Genomic DNA, 13,683 nt, shown 5'->3' on the forward strand with positions numbered 1-13,683 from the left:
TTACAGTATATTAGCAGAATATTAGATTTTACCCTATGGTCATTTTGTTTAAAACTTCTTGCAACATTGTATATTTTTCAGGCACTCTTACAATTACATAGGATTGTGTCCTAAAAGTTCTCGGGGTTTATGTTATAATTTTATACCATCTGTAAGCATCCTTTCACTCTTGCGTTGCTAGCTCATCTAAAAAAATCATTTAGCTCAGATAATTTAGAATCTTAAGCATTAGAATGCCAGTGGGATTTATACTTCTCATTAGATTATTTTAAAATAGAACAAACACCAGGCTGGAAATTCTCATGTATAGCACAATGTTTTTTAAATGCTATATGAGTACATTTATGTGACACCTGATCATTGAAATTGATTGACTCCTTTGTGTATCGATTCCACACCTCCCCAAAAATGATCTTCTGTGCATGCAACACACATACGTGTAGAGGCCACAGGAGATGCACAGTATGGGCAAACATTGAACAATAGGTGTTTTGGCCTCAGCTAACCAAAGTTCTGTATTTTGTGTTAGATAATGTGTAGTTCCATCATGTGTTCTACACCCACCTGGAGGTATGCTCTGTTTTGGAATTGCAGATGCTGATAGAACAGGGCCTCCTTTAGTCCTTTTAGTTTGGACTGCAGGCTGATTGACATTCTGGAGGCCTGCTCAGGTGTGAAGGTGACATTAAAAGGTTGAAATCCATGTCAACCGCTGGACAGGAATGGCGGTGGGGAAGGTGGGGGTGTTTAAACTGATAGTCACAAGGCATGGAAACAGGCCATTTGGCCCACCACATCCTCGCCAACCAGTGCGCACCATTCATATTAATCCCATCTTCCAGCACCTGCCCTGTAGCTGTCTATGCCTAAGAGACTCAACTGCTTGTCCAGGCACTTATTAAATGCTTCCACCATTCTCTCCAGCAGTACATTCCAGGTACTCTTCACTCTCTGGGTGAAAAAAGTCCTCCTTAGACCCCCCTGTAAATCTCTTACCCCTCACCCTAAATCTATCTCCTCTAGTTTTATTCACATCTGATAAGGGGAAAGGTTTCTGCAGTCTTATCCTATCTATACCCTTCATAATTTCATACACCTCAGTCATTCCCCCTTTTAACCTTCTCCAGTGGTGGTCTGGAGGGAAGCGGGGCTAGGGGGTGGGGAGGAATCTTGACCACAGTGGCATCAAAGGCTGATGATAGTGCTAGGGGAGGAGTAGACACATAACATGGTGAGGAGGTAGGTTTCCTGGCAGCTTTAACCATTAGGTTAAAGGCAGTTGCCTCATCACAATAAAGATTTTTCTTTTTGCAATTTAATCTCTGACACAGCAACAAGTCACATGTATTTGGGAGTTAAGGTTCGGTCCTCTATATTGCCATCATGTCAACATCAGCATGAAGCATTCAGAGTAGCTTACACGTCCCCTCAACAGTACATACACTTTGCTTTATCAATACAGTCTTTGTTGATAACTTTTGAAAGTCAGTTTTACATTTAAAAATATGAAATAAGCCAAATCATTTTACCATGAATGCTATGAGGTAAACTAATTATATATTTATTAGGTGTGATGTCATTTTAATATATAATATCCATTGTTTATTATCATGCATAAAAGGAGCATTTTTGGATTAAAGCTCGGCATGAGGTAAGTTTTAAACTGATTTTATTGCTGCTTTTTGCATCAAAACCAGGCTGTCCAGGATGCTGCTGAAAATGATAACTATTTTATTTCAATCTGCTTGAGAGGTATTTTATCTCAACTAAAGTCATCATTTGAGGATTCATTATGTTAAACCAGATGTTGTTGGAATAAGTATTTAAGTCATAGAGAACAGAAATGGGTCCTTCAACCTACTACATCCATGCGACCTTTTTGCCCATCTACACTATTCCTATTCACCCACATTAGGATCGTATCCTTCTGTGCTTTGCTATTTAAGTGTCTGTTTAAATGCCTCTTAAACGTAGTGACTGTCTCTAATTCCAACACTTCCTCTTGCAGCTCGTTCCAGATGTCAACTACTCTCTGAGTAAAATTCTTACCCTTCTGATCTCCTTTAAAACTCCTTCCTCTCACCTTAAACCACTTATTTTTGATACCCTTACCATGGGAAAAAAGACTTTGACTATTTACCCTATCAATGTCTCTCTCATATACATCTGTCAGGTCAGCTGTCAGCCTTCTTTGAACCAGGGAAAACAAGCACAGCCTATCCAATCTCTCCCCATAACTACAATCCAAGCAACACTTAAATTGTTTTTCTACTAACAAAACCACTATCCCAAGGAGTTATGTCTTTATCAGTCAGACAAGAACTGATGCCATAGTTCAAAAGCAACCTAGTCTTCCACTCTGCCTACCTCTCGAGTAAAAGGCTGGACCGGAAGGTTAGATGGCATGGGATCCAGGGTGAGTTAATTTGGCTTGGTGGTAGGAGTGAGAGGATGATAGTGGGGGTTGTTTTTCAGGTTGAAGGCCTGTGACCAGTGGTGTGCCACAGGGATCCGTGCTGGGTCCCCTGTTGTTTGTCATTAACAATGTGGATGAGAATATAGGTATTTGTGGATGACACAAATTGGTGATGTAGTGGACAGTAATAAGATTATCTAAAATTACAACAGGATATAAATCAACTGGGAAAGTGGACCAAGGAATGGCAGATGGAGCTTAACTTGGACACGTGCAAATTGTCGTATTTTGAGAAGTTAAACATGAGCAGGAGTTGCACAATAAATGGCTGGGCCCTGGAGAGTGTTGTACAACAGAGGGGCCGAGGGGATCAACTACATAGTTCCCAGGAAGTGATGACGCACGCAGACAGGATGTTGAAAAGGGAGTTTGACACACTTGCCAGAGCATTGAGCACAAGAGTTGGGACGTGGTGTTATAGCTGTACAGGGCATTGGGACGTGGTGTTACAGTTGTACAGGGCATTGGGACGTGGTGTTACAGCTGTACAGGGCATTGGGACGTGGTGTTACTGTTGTACAGGGCATTGGGACGTGGTGTTACAGCTGTACAGGGCATTGGGACGTGGTGTTACAGTTGTACAGGGCATTGGTGATACTGTTGCCGAGCTATAAGAAGGATATTCTTAAGCTGGAGAGGGTGCAGAAAAGATTCACAAGGATGTTGCCGAGTCTGGACAAGTTGAGTTATAAGGAGCAACTGGATAGGCTGGGACTGTTTTCCCTGGAGCGAAGGAGGCTGAGGGGTGACCTTATAGAGGTGTATAAAATCATGAAAGGTATAGATAATGTGAATGGTCACAGTCCTTTCCCCAGGGTAGGGGAGTCTAAAAATAGAGGGCATAGTTTTAAGGTGAGAGGGGAAGGATTTACAGGAGACCCAAGGGACAGGTTTTTCACACGGGGTGATGGGTATACAGAGCAAGCTGCCAGACGAAGTGGTGGAGGTGGGTACGATTACAACATTTAAAAGACACTTAGACCAGTACATGGATAGGAAATGTTTCGAGGGATGTTCCAAACGCAGGCAAGTGGGACTAGCTCAGGTAGGCAACTTGGTTGGCATGGATGAGTTGGACCAAAGGGCCTGTTTCGGTGCTGTTTAACTCTATCCTCTATGACTCTCTAAGCAGTAAATAAGAGCTGCACATTTTTCTTCATCTACACTCCCCTTTTGCATTGCTACAGTGTGCTGAAAAAGTCTATAAACAGAAACAATCTTGGATGTTCAAACCTTTGTTGGAATGATTCATAGGAATTGATTTAAAGATTGTGTTAAATTGATGGAGAGATTGCAGTTTGAGTACAAACTGAGCTGTGATATAAACAATGATAAGGATGGTCTTTCACTGCACATAATGAAGGATGTGGAAACAGGTCTTTCTACAAAGGAGGAAGGAGAAGGAATTGGAGACAAGACGGTCCACTCCTGTCCCAGACACTGAATAATGCAAGAATGTTAATGAGAAACATTGTATCCTTGAGGTTTTGCTTTATTAATGACCCAATCTTGGGCTGTACCAGCTTCAACTATCTGACCAGTGGCCAAAGAGAAATTTCCAGACACCACTTACTGTATGTGATGATGATCACTACCCTGGTGCTCAGCAATGGTGTTACGAACCAGCAACAAAAGAAACACATCAAGTCATGTATAAGTGTTAAAACTACTTTATTAACAACTACTTATGATAATAAGAAAAATAAAAGTAAAAAATGTTAGAATGTTAGAAGTAAAAATGTTAGATCTTAAACATTAACCCCGAAAACTAAACTCATAGTGTGTGTGTGGCAAATTCCCATTCTCCAAGTCCAGAAATGGTTCTCAAAGTTCAGTTCAGCAAGCCATAAGGTGAAACCTGAGCAAAGGCTTCTTCAACAACCACCGTTGACTGAAGACAAAACGCAGAGAGAAAATAGAGAGTAATTACGAAATCCAAATGTTCCACGATGGAACCCAAACAACACCTCAGTGTCTACTCAGCAGTGACCACTCCACCGCTTTGTTCCGAAGCATCTGCCACCCCGAAAGGCACTCGAATCATGGCCGTCCACACAAATACCTGTTTCCTTCTACAGGGCAACAACAAAGTGGACTCCATCAGATTATTCCAAAAATCCATACGTGGATTGTAGTGACAGACACAGTTACTGTCTTTCATCCATCAATAGAGACTAGCAGGCTGGTCTCTCTCTCTCTCTCTCTCTCTCTCTCTCTCTCTCTCTCTCTCTCTCTCTTTCTTTCTCTCTCTTCTCCTCTGACTGACTCTGACTGTCTGCTCCAAAAACATCATTACGTCCTTATCTTTTGTTGTCGTAACCACGCTAGACACGCACACACACAATGCTCTATCTTAAAGGGACATTCACCAGTAGTAACCTAGTCCGTAACAATGGTCTTGAGTCACCAGAAATAGACTAGTCAAGTCAACCATAAGCAACTCATTATGGATGTAGATTATAGAATTATAGGTTAGTGCTTTCTTCATTGAATAATAACGCAAAGAGATTTCAGATCTCACCTGGGGAAGCAGAGGACTAAATTTAACAAGGCTGTCAGTGCAACTGGATGGATGTTTCACAGTTGTGCATTTAGAAATTGAGACTGAAACCAGGATTTTGTGATGTTGGGGAAAGAGGCCAATAGCCATAGGATCAGCATTGGTCCCTTGGGTTGGAAGGAAAGGGTGTTTGCAGCCAGTACGTTGGTGGGAGTTTGGATGGAAGGGCAGTAAAGGCTGGGCTGTTGGGATTAGTGGATTGCAACAGTTGCATCCAGTGCCTTGGGTTGGGGATGGTGGATGAGAAGAATCAAAACCAGTGCCTTGGGGTTGGGTCTTGGGTGGCATTGGAGGAAAGAGCAATCAAATTAGTACAGTAATGGGAAGGACACTGTGATAGCAAATGATGCCTTGGGGATCACAGGTATATGGAGGAATGCTGATTGGACCCAGTGTCTTGCGTGGAAGTGGCGATTGGTGATTGACTAGTGGAACCTGTGCTGGATTTGGGATAAAGGGGAAAGGATGGTTGGAATGGAGCCTTGTATTGGGAGTGAGTGTTGGGGTCAAACTGGGGAGGACTGGACAAACATGAAGAACTGATACTGGAACTGGGTTGTGGAGACTGCTGGGGATGGTTGGTGAGGAGCAAAAACCAGCATAGTGATCAGGTTTGGGGATAAAGAATGATCAGGGCCATTGCTCTGGTCAGAAGTGGGGAGGGAGGGCCTGGGTGGGGAGAGGGGCCACCTGGAATGAATAAGGCCCATGTAGGAAGTGGGAGAAAGGAAGAAGTGGGGTATGTGTTATGGTTAAATGTGGGCAAAGAACAAATGGGGCTGTGGATAGGTCAGAGAGTCGGGGGCAGCTGTGGTGTGTTTGGCAGTCAGATCACAGTGTCAGGAGGACCAAAAGGGAAAGGGTGGAGGAGTACCCTGAAGGGTGTGACTTAGGAAGATCAAGGGTTTGGTGCCTGGGTATTAGGGTGGGTAGAGGGCTGCCTTGTGGCATTGTGGGACGGGCTGGGGTTTGGGATTATTTTGAAGCTTTTCAATGAATGTGCGGTCTCATCAATGACCTGAAGGATTTGTTCTGGATTTCCGGCATCTGCTGAGTTTTCATTTTCATAGCCTGTTTAGTACTAGCTGTACAAGCTCTAGTTTTCCTGTTGCTTGGTCAGAGCCATGCCCAACTCTGTCTGCTTCCCTTCAAGGTCGAGTCCTGGCAACAGCCTTCTGAAAATTGTACTACTGTGGGATCCAAATCCTCTTCGATCTACCAATCTTCCCAAATCAATTGTCAACACGTGATTTCTTCTCTGGTTGGCTCATATGAAGTTTGCATTTTACTGATAGCCCTATCAAGTGATAGTCAGCAAGCTCCTCAACTCAGCAGCAGCAAGTCTCCGTTAGTCACCACTGCCTTATTCTTGGTCAGCCTGAGCAATCTGCTTAAACTCTTCTGGGCCTTCAAAATTATTATGGCTCTGGCTTACATGAGGCAAGGTGAGAGTTGAACTTGCAGCATCAAATTCTACCCCTTGGGATATCGGCCTTACTGAAATTGAATTAATGGGCATCATCTTGTGTTGATATACCAATGGACACGTTACTGCTTACACAAATACACTTCATTATTTGATAATGGTTCATACCAATATGTTCAACATATGCAGTTGTCACTGCATCAGAAGTACCTGCCATAACTTGATCATGCCTTTGCACCTCTTTGGCCTTCCAGTTTGTGAATGGTAGGAGGTAAAATTTTTACTTGCCGAATTTCACTGGTAGACTATACCTTGATGCCTATTGGAGGCCCTTCCATTCTGCAAAGGCGAAAAGAAAACAGTATACAATATTTCTGAAGAGGTTTTCCAAACAGGAAGAATAAAGACCACTGGATTTCTTTCATGTGTAATTGTCAAAAACTTTATATGACAAACATGGGTACTTTTACGTATTGAATTGAAGTAATCATCAGATTTTCCCACCTGCACCTTCACATACCTTACTTTCACAGTCCACCCTGATACTTTCATGATGTTCCTGTTTGTTCTCTTTCACTTACTACCAAGTGCATTTATGAATTTATTTGGATCAAAGTTAGTCATTTGTATAACTGCTCAGGTAGGTATGTCCAGTACTTGCAGGGTACTTGGTGAGACAGTTCTAAACGTTAGGTAATAGATGACCATCTTTGTTGCATATCATGTCCCTTGAAGATGAAAGCCAATTTTGACAGGAGAATTTCATCATTTTCACACTTCCTTCAGACAATTCTCATAAATAATGACACCTCTTTTATTTGTCAGTTGATTGTATGGCTGATAAAGCACAATTATATATAGTTTGCAGGTGACACATAGATTGGTGGAGTTGTGAACAGTATCAAGGCCTGTCAAAAGATATATCTGCATGGATTAGAGGGTATGAGCTATAAGGAAAGATTGGACAAACTTGGATTGTTTTCTCTGGAGTGTTGGAGGCTAAGGGGAGACCTGATGACGTTTATAAAATTAAAGGGGCATAGATAGACAGTATCCTTTTCCCAGGGCAGAAATGTCAAATACTGGACATGCATTTAAAGTGAGAGGGGGAAAGTTTAAGGGGCAACCTTTTTTACACAGTAGGTGCCTGGAGTGGGCTGCCAGGGGCAGTGATGGAAGCAGATGTGACAGTGGCACTTAAGAGGCTGTTAGATAGATGCATGAGTATGCAAGGATGGAAGGATTTGGATCATGTACAGGCAGAAGTGGTTAAGTTTAATTCAGCACCATGTTCAGCACCGACATTGTGGGCCGAAGGTCCTGTTCATGCTGTACTGTTCCACCTGATGAGTCTCTTCAGTTAACTAACCTTGATCACGTTCTTACCACCAATAGGCAAGCATTCTTCGCAGTAACCCCTTGGTCTTGCTTCCATTCTGGTTTTGTGGGTTCTAAGATAACTGATGAGACCAATGTAGGACTTGTAGACTACACTACAGATGGAGCAGGAAGTGCCTGACAAGACGGATGGTGGGTAGTTAGTATGGTGGTGTGTTGGACTTCTGATGCATTGCCTCAAGTTTGTCAATGGCATCCCAAGTTCTGATTCTACTTCGACCAATGTGAGCTAGGGATCAGTGGGAATTGTGCATTTCTCTGCAAGGGCTTTGAGAATATGCTTGGACCTTTTCCTTTGTCCACCTGGTAATCTCTTCCTGTAACAGATCTCAGAAAAGGGCGTCTGTTTTGGGATTCTGGTGTGTGGAATGTGAACAGTATGACCAGCTGAAAGGAGCCAAATGAGTGTAATGAGGGCCTCAGTGCTGATGGTGGGCTGGAAGAGGATCCTGACGTTGGTTCATTTATATTTCCCGTAGATATGGAGGATTTTGCAGAGGGGTTATCCCACCAGTGCCTTGATAATAATTATTATTTAAATGCCTTTGTTGCATCCAGGTTTAATTTCAAATACTGTATCAGTTTTAGTTCTTCTGATCTTTCACCGTATATGAAGTCAAGTTGTTTGTTCCAGCAAAAAATAACCTTCACTTAAGACGATGTCTGTTCTTTAAGATATTAACCTTTGTCGTTCCCAAACATTTTTGTTGGTATGTCACTAGAATTCTTAACAGGAGGCAAATCATCATGAGTCACTGATTGAAACATTGCTCAGGTGTCAGTAAGAGTGTTTTGCGTGCCTTTTTATTATTTTGACTGCTTACTCTGGTGAACAAAATTGCCCACTACCTCCAACTAGTTTAACAGGTTCACTACCCAGGAGAATTAAGATAAACTGCTTGTCATCTCATTTAGATATCATTTGTGTAAAACATCACTAAATAACACTTTCTTTTCCTCATTCAGATGGAATGTTCATACTCTTCCACTTCTGTTTTGGTAATATGATGCCACCAATGAAGTCTTCTTAACAGTTTTACATTTATTAACAGGATTCCAGCCAGATTGAATTGTTGAAGGAGCTCCTGGACTTGCAGAAAGACATGGTGGTGATGCTGCTCTCTTTACTGGAAGGTAAATTTAGTAATATGTTCAGTGTGTTGAAGTGGGGAACGAATATTCATATTGTTGGTGTAATCATCCTGTAATCTGGTTCGATCAGTTGTGGAGACAATTACATTCACTATTGGAACTAAGCTCTGTAAATTCTATCACACAGCACAATGTGTCAGTGTTACGAAAAAGAAAGTGTTGAGGGCCTTGAGACGCATAAAGGTGGATAAATCCCAGGGGCCTGACCAAGGGAAGCAAGGGACAAAATTGCTGGGGCCCTGCCAAATATTTTTGTATTTTCCTTAGCCACAGTGAGGTACCGGAAGACTGGCTGGTGGCTAATGTGCCTTTATTTAAGAAAGGTTGCAAGGGCAAGCTACAGAATTACATCAGTGGTGGGAGAGTTACTGGAGGGGATTCTGAGAGACAGGATCTATCTGCATTTGAAAAGGCAAGGACTGATTAGGGATAATCAGCATGTGGGAAATCATGTCTCATGAATTTAATCAAGCTTTTTGACAGGGTGACCAAGAGGATTTGTTGGTAGAAATTGTCTACCTGGACTTTGGCAAGGTTGTTGACAAGACCTTGCATGGTAGGCTCATCCAGAAGGTTAGTTCACAGGGTGAGCTAGCCAATTAGATACAAAATTGGCTGATGGAAGGAGTCAGAGGGTGGAAGTGAAGGACTGTATTTCAGGAGGCCTGTAACCAGTGATGTGCCACAGTCACTGCTGGGTCCTCTGCTATTTGTCATATATATTAACAATTCGGATGAAAGTGCAAGGCCTGATTAGTAAGTTTGAGGATGACATGAAAATTGACACTGTGGTGGACATTGAAGGTTACCTAAGGTTACAACAGGATCTAGATCAACCAAGAAGGTGGGCAAAGGACTGGCAGATGGGATTTAACTCAGAGAAGTTAACTCATAAATCAGGAGATAAGGCAAACAAGTGGAGATGTTTTGGAGAACATTCATATTACCAAGGAAGAGGTATTTGCAGCCTTACAGCACATTGACGTGGATAAATCCCCAGGGCCTGACCGTGTATATCCTTGGACTTTGTGAGAGACTGGAGAAGAAATTGCAGAACCCTTGCAGAGATATTTGCTTCATCATAAGTCACTGGTGTAGTTCCCAAAGACTGGAAGGTGGCTAATGTCGTTCTGTTGTTTAAGAAGTGTATCAAGGATAAGCCAGTGAGCTACAGGCCAGTCAGCCTGACATCAGTAACGGAGAAGTTACTGGAGGGAATTCTGAGGGACAGAATCTACCAGCATTTGGATCGACAAAGTCCGATTAGGAGTAGTTAGCATGGCTTTGTGTGTGGGAAGTCACATCTGGCAAATCTTTTAGAGTGTTTTGAAGAGGTAACCAAAAAGGTAGATGAGGGTTGGGCAGTGGACGTTGTCTGTATGGAATTTAGCAAGGCCTTTGACAAGGTCCCGCATAGTAGGCTGGTCTGGAAGGTTAGGTCCCATGGAATCCAGGGAGAGCAAGTCAGGTGGATTCAAAATTGGCTCGGAGGTAGGGAGCAAAGGATGGTGGTTGAAGGTTGTTTCTCAGAATGGAGGCCGGTGACCAGTGGTGTGCCACAGGGGTCAGTGTTGGGACACTTGTTATTCAGTATTTACATAAATGGACTTGGATGCGAATGCACAAGGCTTGATCAGTAAGTTTGCGGATGACACGAAATTAGGAGGTGTTGTTGATAGTGAAGAAAGTTATCATAGATTACAGGAGGATCCTGATAAGTTAGGGAAGTGGGCCAAGGAGTGGCAAATGGATTTCAATACAGCTAAGTGCAACACGATAAATTTTGGAAAGTCAAACCAGCGTAGGACTTATACTATGAATGGTAGGGAACTAGGGAGTGTAATGGAACAGAGTGACCTAGGAGTACAAGTGCATAGTTCATTGAAAGTAGACATGATGGTGAAAAAGGTGTTTAGTACGCTGGCCTTCATCAGTCAGGCTATTAAGTCTAGGAGTTGGGTATGTTGCAGTTGTATAAGTCGTTGGTGAGGCTGCACTTGGAGAATTGTGTACAGTTTTGGTCACCCTGTTGTAGGAAAGGCGTGGTTAAACTGGAAAGAGTGCAGTTGCCAAGACTGGAGGGCCTGAGTTATAGGGAGAGGTTGGCCAGGCTGGGTCTTTATTCCTTGCAATGTAGGAGAATGAGGGGTGACCTTATGGAAATGTTTAAAATTATATGAGGCATAGATAAGGTGGACAGTGACAGTCTTTTTCCCAGGGTAGGGGAGTCCAAAAGTAGGGGGCATAGATTTAGGGTGAGAGGGGAAAGATTTAGAAAAGACCTGAGGGGCAACTTTTTCACACAGAGGGTGTTGAGTATATGCAATGAGTTGCCAGAGGAAGTTGTTGAGGCAGGTACAATAGTATTTTTTAAGAAGCACTCGGATAGGTACACGGAGGGGTGGGGCTTGGAGAGTTATGGGCCGAATGCAGGAAATTGGGACTAGCTGGATGGGCATCGTGATCGGCATGGACTGGTTGGGCCGAAGGGCCTGTATCCGTGCTGTATTGCTCTGTAACTGATCTTGCATAGGCTACCATACAAGATCAGAGAGAGAAAAAAAAATCGGGGACCTGCAGTCAATGGGACACAGCAGGAGGAACAGGCTGCATGGCAGTCTCCCAGAAGGCCAGCCTCTGATGTTCTAAGAAACAGACTATGTCTATCCTCTTTGTACTGGATGCAACTTACTTAATAAATCCATTGTGCTTACAAGCAATGTACCTGCATCCACAGTGGTTTGTTTTGACAAAAACAAATCTGTTCAATTAAATTGATTCTTGGAAGTAAAATAAAACTCTAACTGGAAGGCAATGAGAATCTTCCACTCGCACTTGCTGTCAGCATCCCAGATGAGGTCAATCCTCCTTTAACTAATGCTGAAGCAGGCCTCAATCCTGTGGTTTAGACCTGCTTCAGAGTAAGGCCTGGACCTTTAAAAGCACGAAACAATTGTGCAGGAGGTGTCAGAACCGCTGGACATGTAAGGCTGCGCACTGGCCTCCACGTGTTTCCACATATGTGCAGAAGACCTGGAGGTGCATTTTTAGTGCAATAAGTACCTTACCAAATTTACTGATCAAAATTTTGTTGCTTATTGCATAAAATTGTCAGAGTCATAGTGTTATGCAGGATGGAAACAGGTCCTTCAGTCCAACTCATCAGTGCTGACCAAGGTGCTAGTCCCATTTGCCAGCATTTGGCCCATATCCCTCTTAGCTTTTCCTATCCATGAACCTGAGTGCCTCTTAAATGTTTTATTTGTACCCACCTCTACCACTTCCTCTTGCAGCTTGTTCAATATACCCTCCACCCTCTGTGTGAAAAACCTGCTCCTCCCGTCCCCTTTAAATCTTTCCCCTCTCACCTTAAACTATGCCCTCGAGTTTTCGACTTCTCTACCCTGGGAAAAAGACTGCGACCATAGACCACCTTATCTATGCCTTTTGTAATTTTATAAACCTCTGTAAGGTCACCCCTCAGCCTCCTTAGCTCCAGGGAAAACAGTCCCAACTTATCCAGTCACTTCTTATAACTCAAACTCTCCAGTCCCATCAATATCCTTGTGAATTTTTTCTGCATCCTCTAGTTTAATTGCATCCTTTCTTTAGAAGTGGTGACTGGAAATGCACACATTCCAGGTGCGCTAACGTCTTGTACAGATGTAACATGACGTCCCAACTCTTGTACTCAAAGCCGCTTCTGACGAAGGCAAGCATGCCATACTTGACCACCATGTCTACCTGTGTCACCACTTTAAGGAAACTATGTACTTGTACCCCTAGGTCTCAATGTTCAACGACACACCCTCAGGCCCTACGGTTCCCTGGCTTGTCCTTGCTACCTTTCTTAAACAACAGAACAACATAAGCCACCTTCCATTCTCTGGGACCTTCACCAGTGGCTGATGATGAAGCAAATATCTCTGTAAGGGCCTCCGCAATTTCTTCTCTAGCCTCCCACAAAGTCTGAGGATGCACTCGGTTAGGTCCTGGGGATTTATCCATCTTAATGCACTGTAAGGCTGCAAATACCTGCTCTCTGGTAATATGAATGTCCTCCAAAACATCTCCACATTTCCCTTATCTCTTGAGCAACCATGATATTCTCCTCAGTAAACACCAAGGAGAAATATTCATTAAAAATCCCACCCACCTCCTGCGGCTCAAGATATAGGCCGCCCTGCTGATCTCGAAGGGGACCTACTCTCTTGCTGGCCACCCTTTTACTCTTAACATAGCTAAAAAACCTCTTGGGATTTTCCTGAACCTTACTTGTCAGATCCATCTCATATCCTCTCTTTGCCCTTCTGATTTCCCTCCTAAGAGCATTCTTAATCTTTTTAAAGCCCTCAAGGGATTCACTCATCCCCAACCTTCTAAACCTAATGCATGCTTCCTTCTTCTTCTTGAGCAGAGCCTCAATATCGCTCAACAGCCAAGGTTCCCTAAATTTGCCAAGTTTACCCTTCACCCTAACAGGAACATGCCACCCCCGGACTCTTAATATCAGAGAGAGAAAATAATACCTTGTATGGTAAAGAAGTGAGGGAAAAGGTGGAGCAAGAGCTGACAAGCGATAGATAATTCCAGGCGAGGAGGGAAGAGTGGAAGTAGTGACAGAGGCTGGAAGGCAATAGGTAGAAGTGACAAAGGGCTGCAGATGTTGGA

The 13,683-nt window shown here is 43.2% G+C and overlaps 1 protein-coding gene across 9 annotated transcripts in view; it reads left to right on the forward strand.

Moving 5' to 3' along the window:
* LOC127586448 (ryanodine receptor 1-like) overlaps positions 1–13,683 on the forward strand; it is a 625,703-nt gene that overhangs the window by 547,218 nt on the left and 64,802 nt on the right. For 6 of the 9 annotated variants that reach the window (XM_052044411.1, XM_052044413.1, XM_052044414.1 and 3 more), the window contains one exon: positions 8,913–8,994. In XM_052044411.1, coding sequence (XP_051900371.1) covers positions 8,913–8,994 — 82 coding nt within the window. Of the gene's footprint in view, positions 1–1,621; positions 1,652–8,912; positions 8,995–13,683 lie in introns of all 9 variants that reach the window. The other 3 variants (XM_052044410.1, XM_052044408.1, XM_052044409.1) reach the window with 1 other exon arrangement.

Source organism: Pristis pectinata, chromosome 35 (assembly GCF_009764475.1).
Source record: "Pristis pectinata isolate sPriPec2 chromosome 35, sPriPec2.1.pri, whole genome shotgun sequence".
Classification (NCBI taxonomy): Eukaryota; Metazoa; Chordata; class Chondrichthyes; order Rhinopristiformes; family Pristidae; genus Pristis; species Pristis pectinata.